Genomic DNA, 16,287 nt, shown 5'->3' with positions numbered 1-16,287 from the left:
GAAGAGAGACGCAGGTGTGACACATCTGCTGGAGCGTGCCAATCCCCTGGACTGTCTTTGACAGGTTACCCTGGATCCCTGAGCAAGCCTTCACATCGCCCAGTGTTTGAGGGCATTCTCGATATACCACGTCTTGGGAAGTTTTGCTCTTTGGCAACCACAAACAGCGTCAAGCTGAGATCTCGGCAGTTAAAAAAGACACTGGAAGGCCTGAGGGACAGCTGAACTTCTTCAGGCTTTACAGAATAAAAAGTAGTTGGTAACAAGTTGATACACAAACCAAGGGTGCATTCACATCTAATGCATTTAGCTCTTGCTGTCTCTAGCAGTCACCGGCATTCATTAGTATGTGGAAAAGGAGCTATTGATCACACTCCTCTGACCACTGCACACACCCCTTCAGCAGACCCTTTGCTCTTACCACCATAAATGGGACAATATTTGGCAGTCCCAGCCAACTCCAACCTCTTTGGCACATTTCTAAATGTTGTCCCCCAGCTGAAAGCCAGCCATACCCAGACACATGAATGACAGCTCTCTATGTTGTCCCAACACTGTAGTTCAAATTTCCAGCCAGCTGTCTGTATGTCAGCGTATGAAATGCCCATCTGATGAACCCTGGCATATAGTGCTGCTCCTCACAAAAACCACGGCAAGTCCATCAGCTGCCAGGTACCTGCACACGTGGATGGTTTCTCCCAGAAGATCCCCCCAGCAATCATGGCCTTGCCACCTGCTTCCTCTGAGAGCAAACCACAAGTTGAAGTAGCTGCTGGATGCAGATGTTTGCAGCTGGAGTATTCTCAGTCATAGCAAGCTATGCTATCAAGGGTATCAAAGGCAATTGTTCCATGCATTAGTCTGGAGTAGGAAATCCTTCACAAAGCCATATTTAAGAACTTAATGAAGCCAATCATGTCTTTTTCTTTTTTTTTTTTTTAAACTCCATCCAGCAGTTAAGCCAAAGTAGAACTAATTGTGGTCGCTAATACTAGAAGGCAAAAATAAGAATAATTCTTGTGAGCTTTCCAGCACACAAACTGCCTGTCATCCATCACCAACTCCCTTTGGCTGTTCTTCAAGTGCATGTAAGCCTTTGCTGTTGTGAATCTCTACTGTTGTGAATAATGCACCTTCCTGTGCTTGTTTTTACTCCTCTGTCCACCGTCCCCTTGCACTCACTATGCCACACAGCTACTGAATTATTATAGAGGTAAGCGGCTTGCCTTTAAGGCTAGTCAGATTCTAATCGTGCCAACTTTTCGTTTCCAGTGCCTGAGCTGAGTGACTCTTTTGGGATTCCCTTCATCAGTCAAGATTAATTTTGGTCTTTATTTTGAGCCTAGAAGCCATCCAGAAGGCATCTAACAAATATGTGAAATGCAGAGATAATGCAAATAAACACCTTGGGGAGGAGACAGAGAAAAAAAGGTTAGGAAAAACACTTAAATGCTACCTTGGATATTCATCTGCAAGCCCTTTCAGCTAACTATGTACAGGATAAAAGAGTAGTAACCTTATAGGATTAGCACCACAGAAGAATTGTTTAGAGTGAGGAGCAAATGTCACAACACGTGCTCAGTGGCAACGCTGCTGTTTAAGCAGAGGCCCCAGCAGGCTTTTTTCCACAGCTATGGAAACTGCACAGAGCAAACTTGGCCCTATCACTCACCTGAGCTCGTCCTAAAACCTCACGTTTCCTCTGTTTCCAATTCCATCTTCATAACCCACTTTTTAATCTCCCCCACCACATGGAAGCAGAAACTAGGATCAGGAGGGAAATGCTGCCAAAGATCGGAGGTTTGCAAATTTACAACTGTTATTTAAGGGAAAACTACAGTGGGAGCCAATTGCTTTAGTCAGAAGTCTTTGTTATTGTAAAGAAGCTTTAATATATGTTTTTGCTTCCTCAATCAGAAGGTGGAAGTGTAGTATTTTATGGGTCAAACAGAAGAAAAAATAAAAACAAAAGCAATTCAACTCTTAGTCACCCAATCTGGAAATTTGTAAAACTGAGGTCTGCAAAGCTCTAACTCAGTAACAGATGTAGTGAATTATAAACATGAACTTGTCACAGAATGCTGTAAAAAACCAGGCAGGCATCCTATTTTAAAACAAATTTTTTTGTTTTCATTATTGTTAATCCACCTTTCCCCTTACCGCTATTCAATACAAAGCACGACTGCAAAGTAGTACCAGTTCAGTAATCTGGAGGAAGGAAAAAAAAAAGAGCGTTTTCAAAAATTACAGCATAGTATTCCAAAAAGAAAGTCTGATTCAAAAAACTCATTTCTGCTCAGCAGTCAAGTGGTCTGCTTGGAATTTCAATGGTGATCTGTAGCACTGAGGTTTCTGTGTCATTGCAGACAGAAAAAGCTGACGAGGAATGGTGCTGTCTTACTCCATTCCCAACCACAACCCAGCAGATAAAGTCTGAAGTCACAAGTCAGCTGAGAGCTCTACCAAGACTATTAAAATGTACTGGCAAAGCTGGAAGGAAGACATTTAAATGAGGCCAGGTTAGACGTTTCAAAGGGATGAGTGACTGATCCTGTTTTATGTTATGCCAGACAACGTTAATAGTTTAAATACTAGCTCTGTCAAGTGAGAAATAGATGTATTATCATCTGTGAATTATTAAAATTGACTTCACCTACTCACCTTTAGACTTTCCTGGCTAAAAGGAAAAAAAAAAGAAATCAAGAAAAAAATTCTTGCAAGGGAGGCATGCACTCTTAATCTATTACTAATGTCTTCTTGAATCCTGTTAATATTTTTCATATTGTCTGCTTTGGTGAGCTCAGACACTGTATGCGAGGAATGAGCAAAAATTCCAGCTGATCCGAGGCATAAAGCTCTTTAATGTTTAAGTCTCCCCTGCCCTACAATAATTATTGTCTCCTCTTTCACCCATGCAGCTGGGACTTCAGACAATTTGGGGAGCATCCAAGCTGGGCATGAAGATCCATTTCCTGGTTCTTGACAAGCACTATGGATGTTTATGCCACAGAGATAATTATGTAGGATTTTATTCAGCAACAAAAAACCCCCCAACTTTTAAAAGTTGTTTAGATCTACACAGCTCAGTTTGCCCTGCCACTCAACCATACAACCTCTCCTTGAACACTAGGGAAGTATTAAGGATACCGAAAAAAATTTAAAAGTGTAAAATGTTTTTCAGTTCTGATAAGATCAGAATCATTGTTACTGGTTTTTAGTGGAATACAAAGATGAGACATGAAGATATTGAAGGTCGTGAAGCACTCATCATCATCATAGGCTAGCAATAATAACAAAGGTCCCACCTCTTCATGCCTCCATCATGAAGTCGTTAATTTACAAATGATGACTCCAAAGGTGATAGAGGGGAAAGGTGAAGGTTTATTTATTTTCTAAACAGCCACTTCCAAACCTCCACTTCCTTTCAGCCATTTGCCCCTTTGAGAGAAATTGTAAATGGTGAAGGACAGACATACAAGTCTGAACGAAAACGTCTTGTGGATTTTTTTTTGGGAGACAGAAAACCTGTAGGATCGATCTAAAAGAAAGCCTGACTACCCCAGAAAAGTACCCTCCCGCCCCCATATTAGGCTTTCCTTAGAAAAATTGAAAAGCCAATTTTGTTCTCTTTTTTTTTTTTTTAGCAGAATATTTTTATACTTTTGTTTTTCCACAGGTAATGTTAAAACATTCCATCTTGTCTAGGGGAATAATCTTCAAATAACTAAAGAAACAAAAGAAGAAAGTGAATGAAAGCTACTGTCATTGTTGGACTGTGAAACACTTGAAAAACATCAAATGAAAGCTTTGGCAGACAAACCTCCAGCCACTCCTGGTTCCTCAGAACATCACCTTGTTCTGCATTTCTCCTAGCCTGGTCCACACGCACCCCCCTGGGGTGTCCCTCATGGACAACTGCACTCACTCTGATAACGCCTTTAGCAGCACCAAAGTAACACTGGTACATATTTTGCAAGGGGTGGCACAGGGTTTTGAGCATCAGTGGCTTGAAGCACCATCTTTCAAACAGGAAAAATATTAGGTGCCGTGGCATACCCAGGCTCAAAGACAGCTGTGCCTCCACCAAAGCACTGACTGGAAGACTTCATGCTGAAAAGGCTGCTGTCAAGGCATCTGCTGACCCAAACTCAGCAGAAGCCGCTTTTAACAACACTAAAATCACGTCACGGCTTCTCAGATGAAACACATGAGCACTCTGGGGCTGTCATCTTCCTTTGTGCACCCACTCACCCATAAAATAAAATACAAACAGCTGAAGGCAGGCAAGCTCCTGCAAAGGCTGGAGAAATTAGACAGGAGTCTAGCCCTTAATTCCAGATTTGCCGAAGGAAACCTCACCTCTGTCTCATATCCTCTGTATTCAAAAGCCATTTTTATTTTCATATAAATCATGTCATGTACGGTTCTGGGCTGCCATTCTAAAACCATTGCAAGACTTGAGTTGGCACAGCACGCTTAAAAGAAAAGGTTACAACGTGGTGGGAAACACAGTCAAAATGCGAACAGTATTGTTAATGTATTGCTTGACTTTTAAAATCCCATTGTAAATTAAAATAAACAGCTTCTGAAGGGGAGACAGATCTTCAGACATCCTCCCACTTTTGAACACGAAGCAGCAATCAAACCCGTAAGTGACCTCAACCACCTCTGGCACCAAGGTCTTTAGAGAGCCCTGGTGGGACCAGTTTTGGGCTGAGACACTCTGCCAGTACTCCAGCCTCACTGGGCACTGCAAAATGTGGTCTGAACCACAGTTCAGCTCTTTTGAATGTCTCCTCTCACGTAGGAAATGAGGAATAGGCTGTAGGTGGTGTAGACCACTGGCAGGATGGAATACTTGGCAGTTGTGACAAACGTGTCTTTGGTGCTGCCTGAGCCTGGACTTCTGGTGTGGCTTTTGCCTGCTCGAGGCTTTCTCCCACGCCCATGATTTCCCTTCAGAGGCTTTGCATTTCTCACCACATCTGCTGGAGCACAGGGAATGTTTGTATGGGACAGGCATAGGGCAGGCAACGATAAGAAAACAAGGGATGGTCCAAACGAAGGTGAGACAACAGACAGAGACAGCAAGGGGGAGGAGGAAGCCAAATGGCAGGCCCTGAGAAGGGGGAGGCAAGAGGAGAAGAGGTGAGATAAGGAGAGACTTTCTGTGCGTGAATAAACACGAATAAGTGAAGAGGTGGTGGTAAGACCCCCCGCTGCCAGAAAAGGAGAGAAGAATCACGGGCAGAAAAAGTCACTGCAGGAACAGTTGGTTAAAACTACAAAATGTGCGAACTCGGTCTAATCCCTTCTTGCCTGCAAAGCCACGCTAAGGGAACCTGGCTAAAGAAACCATCTTCAGCATCTCTGCTCAGGTACAACGGGGCAGGCAAACCGGAATAATCAGCTGGCACCTCCTGAGCTCCCACAAACGTTTGGGCTGACCACCTCGGTTCCCATCACAGATGAATGGCTTTGCTTCGTATTCAGATGCAGCAATGCAGGTAAGCACACCCGTAGCTCCGAGTGTGGAAACTGTCCCGATTCACCATTCGTGCCCTTGAAGTCAAGCACTTGCTTGGATGCTCGGCTGAATCATGGCCTAATTAAGGAGGTAAACAGCCTTCTATCCTCATTCATCTCTCCCTCAGCCTTCATCTTCCAGTCACCTAAGTTTAAATTAAAAATCTGTTTTCAGGAGTTGAGCCTGGGTCTGCCACATCTAAGCTTGCCACTAATTGCTGTGTGTCAACAGCATTTAGAAAAACGAGCGACGAATTAAAGCCACCAACCCTTCTGACAGCTTTATCTTGACGCACTAGCTTTCCAGCGGAGTTGCAATCTCTTTACCCATCCAGAGTGGAAAATTGCGTTGCCCAAAGTCAGGCAGAGATTTCTTCAGCTAGCCCAAACATTTCTGAAGAAAAACTACTGATCTTGTAAATGAACATACGGTGCAATGCCCAGGGTGCAAAAGCACTCCAACTTCGACCCCAGGAGGCAAGGACACCTTCTTCCTCTGGCTAGTCTTGTCAGAGAGTTGTGGTATTAGGGGATCAGAAAGCAGACTCAGAGTGACAGGCTGATGTTCTCAGGAAGATCAATGAAGATGCGAAGGGCACAGATGACACATGGCTGGTTTCAAAACCTCGGGACTGACAGCAGGGAAAGAGGTGGTGAAGGAGGAAGGGGAACAGAGCCAGCTGTAGAAGTTGCCAGAGAAACATTTTGTTGGAGGCACAGCAGAGGAGGAGCAGGATGACGCAATGAGAAGCAACCAAGTAAAGCACAGCATATGAGGACTGCAAACAGTGGTGTCCAGAGGGATTCCTTTACTGGATGCACTTGTCTAATACTGATGTTATGAGCTAGTTATGAAGCAAAAAGTCAGAAATGTGTGTGGGAGTGATGCAGGGGCACATATTAGATATCTGCTCCCACAAGAAAGGAGGTAAGATAGGGGTCCTGCTAAGGGTCTGTCAAAGAGGATTAAAGAAGACAGTGAGCAAGACTGGACACGAGCCTGCTGAAGCTTCTCAGGTTTGGTGACGTATCGAGAGAAAAATCTGATAGCAAAAATGATCTTTCTGTCTTCTAAGGAACAACTAAGCTGAACAAAATCAGGGTGAGGCAAAAAAGCAGAAAGCCACCTGTGGAGGGATGGTTGTGTCCCCTAGGAATGGCAGCAGAGCCTAACACCACCGGGCTCTCCTCCCAACCTTGCCACCGCCTCGTGATCTCACTCAGGCAGCGTAGTCTGTCTGCTCTGCCCTACATGCGCTGCAGAAGGAGAAATGCAGTGATACTGGGGTTTTTTTAAACCTTTTTTCCATGCTTGTTGAGAAACATCTTAAATACGTGAAGTGCTCAGGGCCCTGTAGGTGCTACACAGAGACAAGTTACTGCGAATCATTATTTTACTTGGCTGAATTTGACACGTATGTTTTCAGAGATACCTCTGAAATGCATGAGATGTAAGGCTTTCACTAAAACAAACAAACAAACAAAAATCTACTGCAGGTTTTGTTAGGAGGAGGGACAAATATAAAGATGACAGTGGCAAAGCACTGCAGACAGAATGTCGAGTTTGCAGTAAGGAATGATATAAACATTTTGGCTGACACAGCAGCAAAGTCAGCTTGGAGGGGAATTCAGGACAACAGAAGTAATCATCTGCCAAGGCAGTAGTTTTCAGATGTTGACATACATTTTCAGAACCAGGAGGGAAAAAAAAAAACAGGTAAGAGAAGAATCAGAATTATGACAATTGCAACTCCTTTACCTGGCTGCTAGTGAGGAAGAGAGACAGGAAAATCATCTGAAGATTATTCTTCCTTGAATGCTCCCGTTTCATTTTCAAGAGTATTAATACAAGCCACGTATTGACGTTGACGAGCAAAAAGATCCTTGAGGGAGGGAAGCACGTGTTTCCCCGTGCAGCCATCTGAACAGCTCACAGCCACTGGCGGCTCTGAATTTGAGAGTAGGAAACGAAGCTTGTATGAGAACTGAAGTGGAAGTGTGGGGCATTCGGGGTTTTGTGATCGCGGTTTCATTAGGCTCGAAATGCTCTTTAGGGCAGGAACGCCAAGAGGAGTTCAGAAATGTTTTTGCCGTTAAGAAAGCTGACTTTGGGAGAATGTGATACGCCCCAAGGAATTTTTACTGGAATCCTACGAAACCCCGGAAACATAGAGCTGAATTTTTGAAAAACGTCTGAAGAGACTGAAATTCAAAGCCCTCCCGCTTAATTCCAAGGAGGAAAAAGGGCAACTGAGGCCAAATGCTGTAAAGTAAAGATGTAATGTTTAGTGTGAGCAACACAGAGAAGACTTGGGAAATTTCTTATACATATATACGTAGCTATTTCGATACGACAAACAATCCTTTCAAAACTACACAATCTGGTAAGGAGGGATATAAAACTTCTTAGGAGCAGTTTTAAAGAAATAATTCCAGGAGGACGAATTATCATTTGACACTGCCATGAATTTTTCCTCCTAACCATTACAGGGAATTTCATTTATATCACTGCTGGAAAGGACTGGGAGAAAAATGCTGAATTCCTTAAGGCATATAACAAAAGGAAGAAGTTAGCAAGTTAGCATGCCCTTTTTTCTTTGAAGAAGAATAATAAGAGGCCAGATGACTGCACAAATATTAGCATCACATCGTGACAGAGTTTCCAGGGCTTGCTTAAAGGAAGGAAATTTGCACTGATGGCTGCACAGCCTCAGAGGTACGGCCACGCCAGCCCGTAACAAACGTGATGCATGCATACAACCTGCAGTTCCTGTCCTCGGCAAGCTGTGGGACAACTGCAGAAACAGGTGGGAGGGAAGGGGAAGAATTCCCTGTGACACATGCAGAGCATTAGATTCACAGAAAAAACAACATTTACATATGGCTGAAAGGTTTCTTTTTTTTTTCCCCTTTTAAAAAGTAACATAAACTCCTAACTGAGATATATATATATATATATATTTAAGCTCTGTGATGACAGGACAGACCAGTGAGACCTGGAGTCAATTTTAATTGTTGCAGGAAAGGGCAATGAAATGAAGCAAGCTCCTATAAAACTATTACCTTAATATCTGCCATGCAAAAATAATAGAGGCAATTTTACTCATACACCTTCGTGGGCATAATTTGATTAGAAGCAATTGTGCAATTCTTGAAGGGAAATTTCTGCATACAAATTAATAGTAATTGTCTTGCTGAAAGATAAGAAAATTAAAGACAGGCCCTAATTCTCTAAAAATTACCCAACTTCAGAGGATGAGAGACCTGATGCTTCCGACATCCTGTGCTGCAGGGCTGCTTGTTTCCAACTGACTGCTCTTTACAATTTGGTTTTAAGTTCTAAAGGACATTTAAAATTAACTTTAATATTACTATCATGAATACCGAATAGATTATTTAAATCCAAGTATAGACTAAGTTGCATGACTGCAACGTGAATATTCTCATTGTAATGAAAGTAGAAAAGACTAGTGAGATTGTTTCTGAAGTATCTACGTTCTACAGGTGAGCAAACTGTAGTGGAAACTTATCTTTACATGCCTAGGGCAGCAAATGAAGGTAAAGTATGACCTTTGTAGCCTCATGCTAAAAAAGCCTGCAAAATGTGTGAAAGCATCTTTCACAGTGTATCAAGTTCAGTATAAAAAGCAAAGTTGTCATGAAGCTCCTGTGGAAACCGCTGATTTTAAGAAAGGCAGAAGTAACCATTTTTCCCCAATCCTTGCATCAGGTTAGAGTTTCCTCTAGAGAATTAAAAAAGGGTCAGAAAAGATACTGATAGGTGTTCGATACAAGCCAAAAGAAAAGATACTGACGGGTTTGTAGCTGGCAAGATGCAAGGAGAGAGAAAGGCATTAGCAGCATCAGCAGGAACAATTCCCAAGGCCGGTAAGTATCAGGGGGCCCCAAAGCCGTCAAAAGCAGAGTGAAGAGATTTAGAGTCAAGGCATTCAAAGGGTCTACTTAGTTTGAGCAGAAGACAGTTTCACATTTCAAGGTCCCTTCTTCAGTACAGCTAAGCTTTTCAACGGGAGGCCTTGACCCCAGGGATCACTGACTGAAGAAAACAAATGTGTTTTCAAATGAATGCATTGGCACTGTCAGAACTGACCGTACACAAGATTAAATGATATTTATTTTCACTTTCCAGAATACCATGTCAAATTTTAGGGAGACAGACAGACAGAAACGTTTCCAAATAAGACATGAGAATCTGAGCATCAGATTTTCTGTGTCAGCCGGGTTCCAGCAGCAGAATTCCTGTTGACTGATCTGGATAAGCCTCCTTCCGAACTGTCAGCCTCAGGCTTTCTTGCCTTCAGCGGCCTTGGTGAGGGTGGCAGGAGGGGACACGTGCTGTCAGCACATTTCAGTTCTTCCATTGCTGGATTGGCTTTTGGCCTGGCATTTTGGAATTGCACGGATGTGACTCCCTGACTGAAACAAACAGAAGTTTGCCTGCCGTTGATAAAGAACTGAAATAAAATCAGAATTAAAAAGAATGATTCTGGGAACCCATCCTGAGATAGGAGATGATCTAAAAAGGAAACCTTGACTGCAGGAAGCGGATGCCGGATCTCTTCATAGAGGAGTTTGCTCGCCGTTCTGCATATTCCTTACGACAAAAGTACTTCCAAACCCATTTTGTGCTTCTACCTTGATCATGCTTGAGCTGCTTCGCAGCATTCTTGGGTTCCACAGGAACCCAGTAGGGACTGGGTTAAATGCAAGGCAAGACGGGGGCAGTGGAGGAGAGAGATGCAGCCCAAGGGAAATCAGCCTACGACAGACCAGATACTTTCAGATTAACATCAGATGTCTACTGAGTTTATACGCAGTGTTGTTTCAAGGCCACGTTCCACTCTGCATAGGAATACATCTTTTATAGGGACCCACTAGCAATCATGTGAGCATTCCTTAGGGACCTGTGCTTCACCACTGCCCCAAAACAGACAAGAATATAGCGAGCTGAATTTAAAACCCAGAAACTGTGTTCCCAAAAGGAGACCGATAAGGACAGCGAGGAGACCAGGGGCACCACTATTTCAGCAGAAAATGCCTGAGCACATGAATCAGGTGGAACTACAGTGAGGTCTTCAGAATAGCTACATGCTACCCGTGGATTTTGAGGAGCGAATACGTACTTGTTGGCAAGAGGCATGACAAAGCAGGGAAGCGGGTCTCGCAAAGCCCAGACTTGCTGGGTCAAGTGTCCTTTTCCTGTCTGGCAAGTCCTTTTGTCTCTGTGTTCTCCTTATCACCCTGACACCTTACCAAAGCACAAAATGACAGACAGCTCTTAATGACTTCCTAGCATTGGATTCCCATACGCTGGCCCAGCCCTTTTTTGCATTAAATGAAAATCTCTGTTCCCCTCCGAATTTCCACTTTAGAACCCGCGTCCGTTTCCACCCACACAGCTCCCACTCCCACCCTGCAATCCGTGTCAAGGCAGCCACGCTCTCGTCACACCTTGCTCGAATCAGGCAGCCGAAGCCAGCACATCCGAACGGACGGACTGACAGCCGACGCCGTGTCAGCAGCCGGCGGGGCTGGTATCACCCTCCCCAGGCGAGGAGAACGTCCTCTCCCGGGCGCACCCACTCCCACACCACACAGTTGGGGTTATTGTTCCCCGTGTCCAGAAAGCCTTCTCTGGAGATATTCAAGACCTGTCTGGACAAGGTCCTCTACAGCTTACTGTAGGTGACCCTGCTTTGGCAGGAGGGTTGGGCTGGGTGACCCACAGAGGTCCCTTCCAACCCCGACCATTCTGTGATTCTGTAAAGCAGGCTCCATCCTGTACCATCTCTGCGTGTTGCCACCATCCTGCCTGACTTGGAAATATTGCTGGATTTTTTTTCCTCTCCTAGCACCCTCGTTCAGCGACTTGAACGCAGGGGTTAGCGGCTGGGTGCTGCCGGCAGCGTCTGCTGTTTAAGCACCCCGGCAGACTTCACCGAGGCATTCCTGGGCGTAAAGGCGTTTTCTGCAGATGAGCATTTACCGAGTGGGACCCTGTAAAGCACCCGAGAAAACAAAGCACTCGTGTACTTCTAAAAACAGATATTTGGGTGACGGAGCCCTGGCCCAGGCTGCCCAGGGAGGTTGTGGAGTCTCCTTCTCTGGAGATATTCCAGACCCGCCTGGACGCGGTCCTGTGCAGCCTGCTCTGGGTGACCCTGCTTGGGCAGGGGGTTGGACTGGGTGACCCACAGAGGTCCCTTCCAACCCCGAACACTCTGTGATTCTGTGGTATCCACAGTTACAAAGACCTAAGCTGAAGAGAGGACACTCACTGGATGGAGTCAGAACACTGTCATCAAGGTACAGAAGGAGGTCTTTTAAATATCAAGCCTATTCGTGCCTTTCTTGCAGCTGGAGGAGAGATGGCCACATACTCATTCGAGACAACAAGTCATTTTTTCATATCTGAAGGGTGGGTGTCAGGAGGATGGGGCCAAGCTCTTTTCAGTGGTGCCCAGTGACAGGACAAGGGGTAATGGGCACAAACTGAGGCACAGGAAGTTCCGTCTGAACATGAGGAGGAACTTCTTCTCTCTGAGGGTGACGGAGCACTGGAACAGGCTGCCCAGGGAGGTTGTGGAGTCTCCTTCTCTGGAGATATTCAAGACTCGCCTGGACAAGGTCCTGTGCAGCCTGCTCTGGGTGACCCTGCCTCGGCAGGGGGGTTGGACTAGATGACCCACAGAGGTCCCTTCCAACCCCTACTATTCTGTGATTCTGTGATTCTGTGATTTTCCACCAGGGTTTTCTCCCCGTGAGGTGGTGTTTCACCCCCGAAGCACCCCCTCTCCCGTTCAGAGAGGCTGACCAAAGCAGAGCAGCATCTCCGTGATGGGGCAACCGGGCTCCTCCTGGGCAGTGCTGCCCGCCTGCCTGTCCTGCCCAAGCAGCCGGCTGCGAGGGGGCCCACCAGCAGGCTAATTGAGAGCTCTAAAAGCTGGCAGCAGGAGGGCAATTAAGCCTTTTTCACAGACCGCTGGCCAAATGCTGCAATTTATTGGCTGAGTGATCAGATTATTCATTTGCAAAGCTACGAGAGGGCATTTTCTTACCACTTCAGTTGGCCTGTAGTACTTGTGATTGACTGTCACATGAATCTTGCCGGTCTCTTTGCATCGTCCTACTTCATTTTCATTCTTCCCTTCCCACCTGTAAAGAAGATAAACATTTAATCAACCCATAATTACTTTAGTGCTCTGATCTTACCAACATTTGGCCTGCTTTCATTTACTTGAGGCTGGTGTCAATTCTCCCTGCAGGACAGTATAAACTCATTAGCTATAGGAACAAAGGCAGAGTTTGGGCTTGAATGGAGCAACAATGGCTTTTGAAGTCTCTTTGTTTTGCTTTTTGATTCAGTGGAACGTATAAAATACAGGACTTCCAAATTAAACACATAATGCTAGAGGAAAATAAAATGTCCTGATTTCAGAATGTCTCACGTATCTGCAAATAAATATGACAGTGAGGTTTCTTATTTGTGGATTGGTTCAAAGTTGTTTTCTTAAAATATTTTTAATTCTTGTATTTTGGCCAATACTATCAGGAACTCTTTAATCTGTTAATTTTATGAACATGAAGCTCTGTTTGCATAGCATTAAGATGCATAATTTAATTTGTGCTTAACTAGGAAAAACAAAACCAAACCAATTCTTGAGTTTTCAGTCCTAGCTTGACATGGCACTTCACATACACGCACTGCGAACAATACTTACTACCTGTGAGCTGAAAGCCAGCTACTTTGTCCAAATTAGTTTCATGTGTGTTGAACAGCCTGCAATTAGCTGTAATTCCTGTGATCTGGTTGCACTGTGAACTATTTCGTTAGCTACTGTCCTGAAATTTTGGGAGCAGCAGAAGAGGAATTGTTTGGTGGGTGACCAGCTCCGCCTTTGGAGAGGCCTGCCTGCAGCCTGGGGGCCTGAGGACAATCACAGATTCATGGAATCGTTAAGGTTGGAAAAGATATCTAAGATCACCATGTCCAACCATCACCCTAACACCACCATGCCTACTAATCCCTGTCCCAAAGTGCCAGGTCTACGGTTTTTTTTAACACATCCAGGGATGGGGACTCCACCACTTCCCTGGGCAGCCTCTTCCAATGCCTGACCACTCTTTCAGTAAAGAAATTTTTCCTCATATCCAATCTAAACCTCCCCTCATGCAACTTCAAGCCGTTTCCTCTCGTCCTTTCACTGGTTACTTGGGAGAAGAGACCAACAACTGCCTCACTACACCCTCCTTTCAGGTAGTTGTAGAGAGCGAGGAGGTCCCCCATCAGCCTCCTCTTCTCCAGACTAAACAGCCCCAGTTCCCTCAGCTGGTCCCTCATAAGACTTGTTCTCCAGAACCTTCACCAGCTTTGTTGCCCTTCTCTGGACACGCTCCAGCACCTCAGTGTCCTTCTTGCAGTGAGGGGTCCAACACTGAACACAGCACTCGAGGTGCGGCCTCACCAGTGCCGAGTACAGGGGCACAGTCACCTCCCTACTTCTGCTGGCCACACCATTCCTGATACAAGCCAGGATGCCATTGGCCTTCTTGGCCACCCGGACACACTGCTGGCCCATGGTCAGCCCACTGTCGACCAACACCCCAAGGTCCTTTTCCACTGGGCAGCTTTCCAGCCACTCTTCCTGAAGCCTGTAGCGTGGCATGGGGTTGTTGTGACCCGAGTGCAGGACCATGGCACTTGGCCTTGTTGAACCTCATATAACTGGCCTTGGCCCATTGATCCATTCTGTCGAGATCCCTCTGCAGAGCCTTCCTACCCTCAAGCAGATCAACACTCCCACCCAGCTTGGTGTCATCTGCAAACTCACTGAGGGAGCACTCGATCCCCTCATCCAGATCATTGATGAAGATGTTAAATAACTGGACCGAACACTGAGCCCTGGGGAACACCACTTGTGACCAGCTGCCAACTGGATTTAACTCCATTCACCACCACTCTCTGGGCTTGGCCATTCAGCCAGTTTTTACCCAGCAAAACGTACACCCATTCAAACCAGGAGCAGCCATGCTCCCTCTGGAAACAAGTGCTTCAGATGACACACGTAGGAGTGCACATCGGTGCATCGGACCTAATCCATTGAATGTACAAAATCCAGAATTATGATTGAAACTCTATCCTCTCTTCGCTTTTTGCCTCTACATGTATACAATGGGACTCTGAAGCAGCTTGGCATAAAAGTGTAGCACTGAGGTGCTTTACTTTTTTTGTGTTTAAGTAAAACCTACGTAATTTAAATCAGCACTGTGATTTAGATCATTTAGCCTCAGTCACCAGCAACGAAAGAAAAGCGCCTCTTGCTTCCCACTTACTAATTGTGCTGCCAGCTCTTGGGATTTTGTCACAGATTTGATTTCGCCTTGCTCCCCTGCCCCCACGAAGCTCCCAGAAGAATTTAATTCTTTGACAATCTTAGCCTTTTTTTTTTTTGAGTTTCTAGCCCCGAGGGCTTAAGGAGGAAAGTCTGAAAATGTGACCTCTGTGTACCCACGAAGGTTAAAACACCGAAAGGCAGAAGGAAATACATTATTACTAGCTTTTAAATCCCACGATTTTTTAAGTACAACTCATGACTTTTGGATGACTAGCAAAGCCTGTAGGATGCTTGATACTGGGAACACTTCACATTTAAATAATTGTGAACAGATAATAGCTGCAGTGAAGTCAGCTGTTAACAGTCATGCCACGATGCTAAAGATGATTTATAATGCAAATTTTCTTTCTTTTTCGCAGTTGCTCTGTTTGAAGCCTGAACTGCTAAGTTTCCATTCAGAAGCCAAAACTAACATTAGTCCCTCCCTTTAAAGGGCAGAGGGTAAAAATGTGCAGGACTCAAATGAGCTTAATAGAAAACTAACCGTCACCAGTAAAACAACAGGAAGGGCTTAGATCAGGAGACGTCAGTTGTTGTTGGAGGTCACTGAGCAGAGAACCCCATTTAACACCCAACAGGCTCCAGAAGGCTTGGCCGAGCCAGTAAAGACTCACTTAATGTCGCTATCAAAGTTATACAACAATAGAAATGGCTTCAGAAGAAATCTCCACCCGTTTTGTTCAGCCCAGTAATGTGAAAAGTTCACAAGGAAAGAAAAGTTTTTCTCTTTGTGAACAAAGTAGCATCTGATAGCTGCACTTCTAATTACTCCTGGCACCTCGGCGCTCACAGCTGGGGACACCATACTGCTGATAAAAGGGACTGTGCGGGGGCCAGCCTGACACCAGGAGCAAGACATCCACCAGCTCTCCCCCGCCTCTTCCTCTAACCATGAGGAAAGGAAAAAACCACCACCAAGACATTCCTTAATTTATAGTAAAGTTGCAGTCAGAATTATTAACTGGAAAACGCAACGCCAGATTATCCTGAAGCATGAGCGTGGTGGAAGAGGCACGGGGAACTGTCCCGTCGCTGTGGTTTTACACAGCTCCAGCCACAAGGACTCCCCAGCTTTCTGCTCCTTAGGGCAGATGCCCAAGTAGGCAAGAAAAGAGCCTTGTGTAACTTGGGGGGAACGCAAAGGATCCCTGGCTAAAGAAAGTTTGGCTAATAAGGGCTGGGCTAAATTTATAGAGGATGGGGAGTGGATCCCCCCAACTGTTGTCAAAGCCCAGGGCTTCCAGGCAAGTGCCTGCTGACCTAAGTGCAGGCTTTTCACAAAACGCTGGTCCTAGAGTCTGCAGGCATTGAGCTTCTACAGCCAGAACATTCCATGCCCCACACT

The 16,287-nt window shown here is 45.2% G+C and overlaps 1 protein-coding gene across 2 annotated transcripts in view; it reads right to left on the bottom strand.

The window, feature by feature from the left end:
- GMDS (GDP-mannose 4,6-dehydratase) overlaps positions 1-16,287 on the bottom strand; it is a 433,606-nt gene that overhangs the window by 59,417 nt on the left and 357,902 nt on the right. For both annotated transcript variants that reach the window (XM_075417177.1, XM_075417178.1), the window contains one exon: positions 12,606-12,702. In XM_075417177.1, the coding sequence (XP_075273292.1) occupies positions 12,606-12,702 (97 nt within the window). The remainder of the gene's footprint in view (positions 1-12,605; positions 12,703-16,287) is intronic.

This window comes from Opisthocomus hoazin, chromosome 3 (assembly GCF_030867145.1).
Source record: "Opisthocomus hoazin isolate bOpiHoa1 chromosome 3, bOpiHoa1.hap1, whole genome shotgun sequence".
Lineage (NCBI taxonomy): Eukaryota > Metazoa > Chordata > Aves > Opisthocomiformes > Opisthocomidae > Opisthocomus > Opisthocomus hoazin.
Note: the sequence above shows the minus strand (reverse complement) of the source record. Positions and strands in the feature narration are given on the sequence as shown.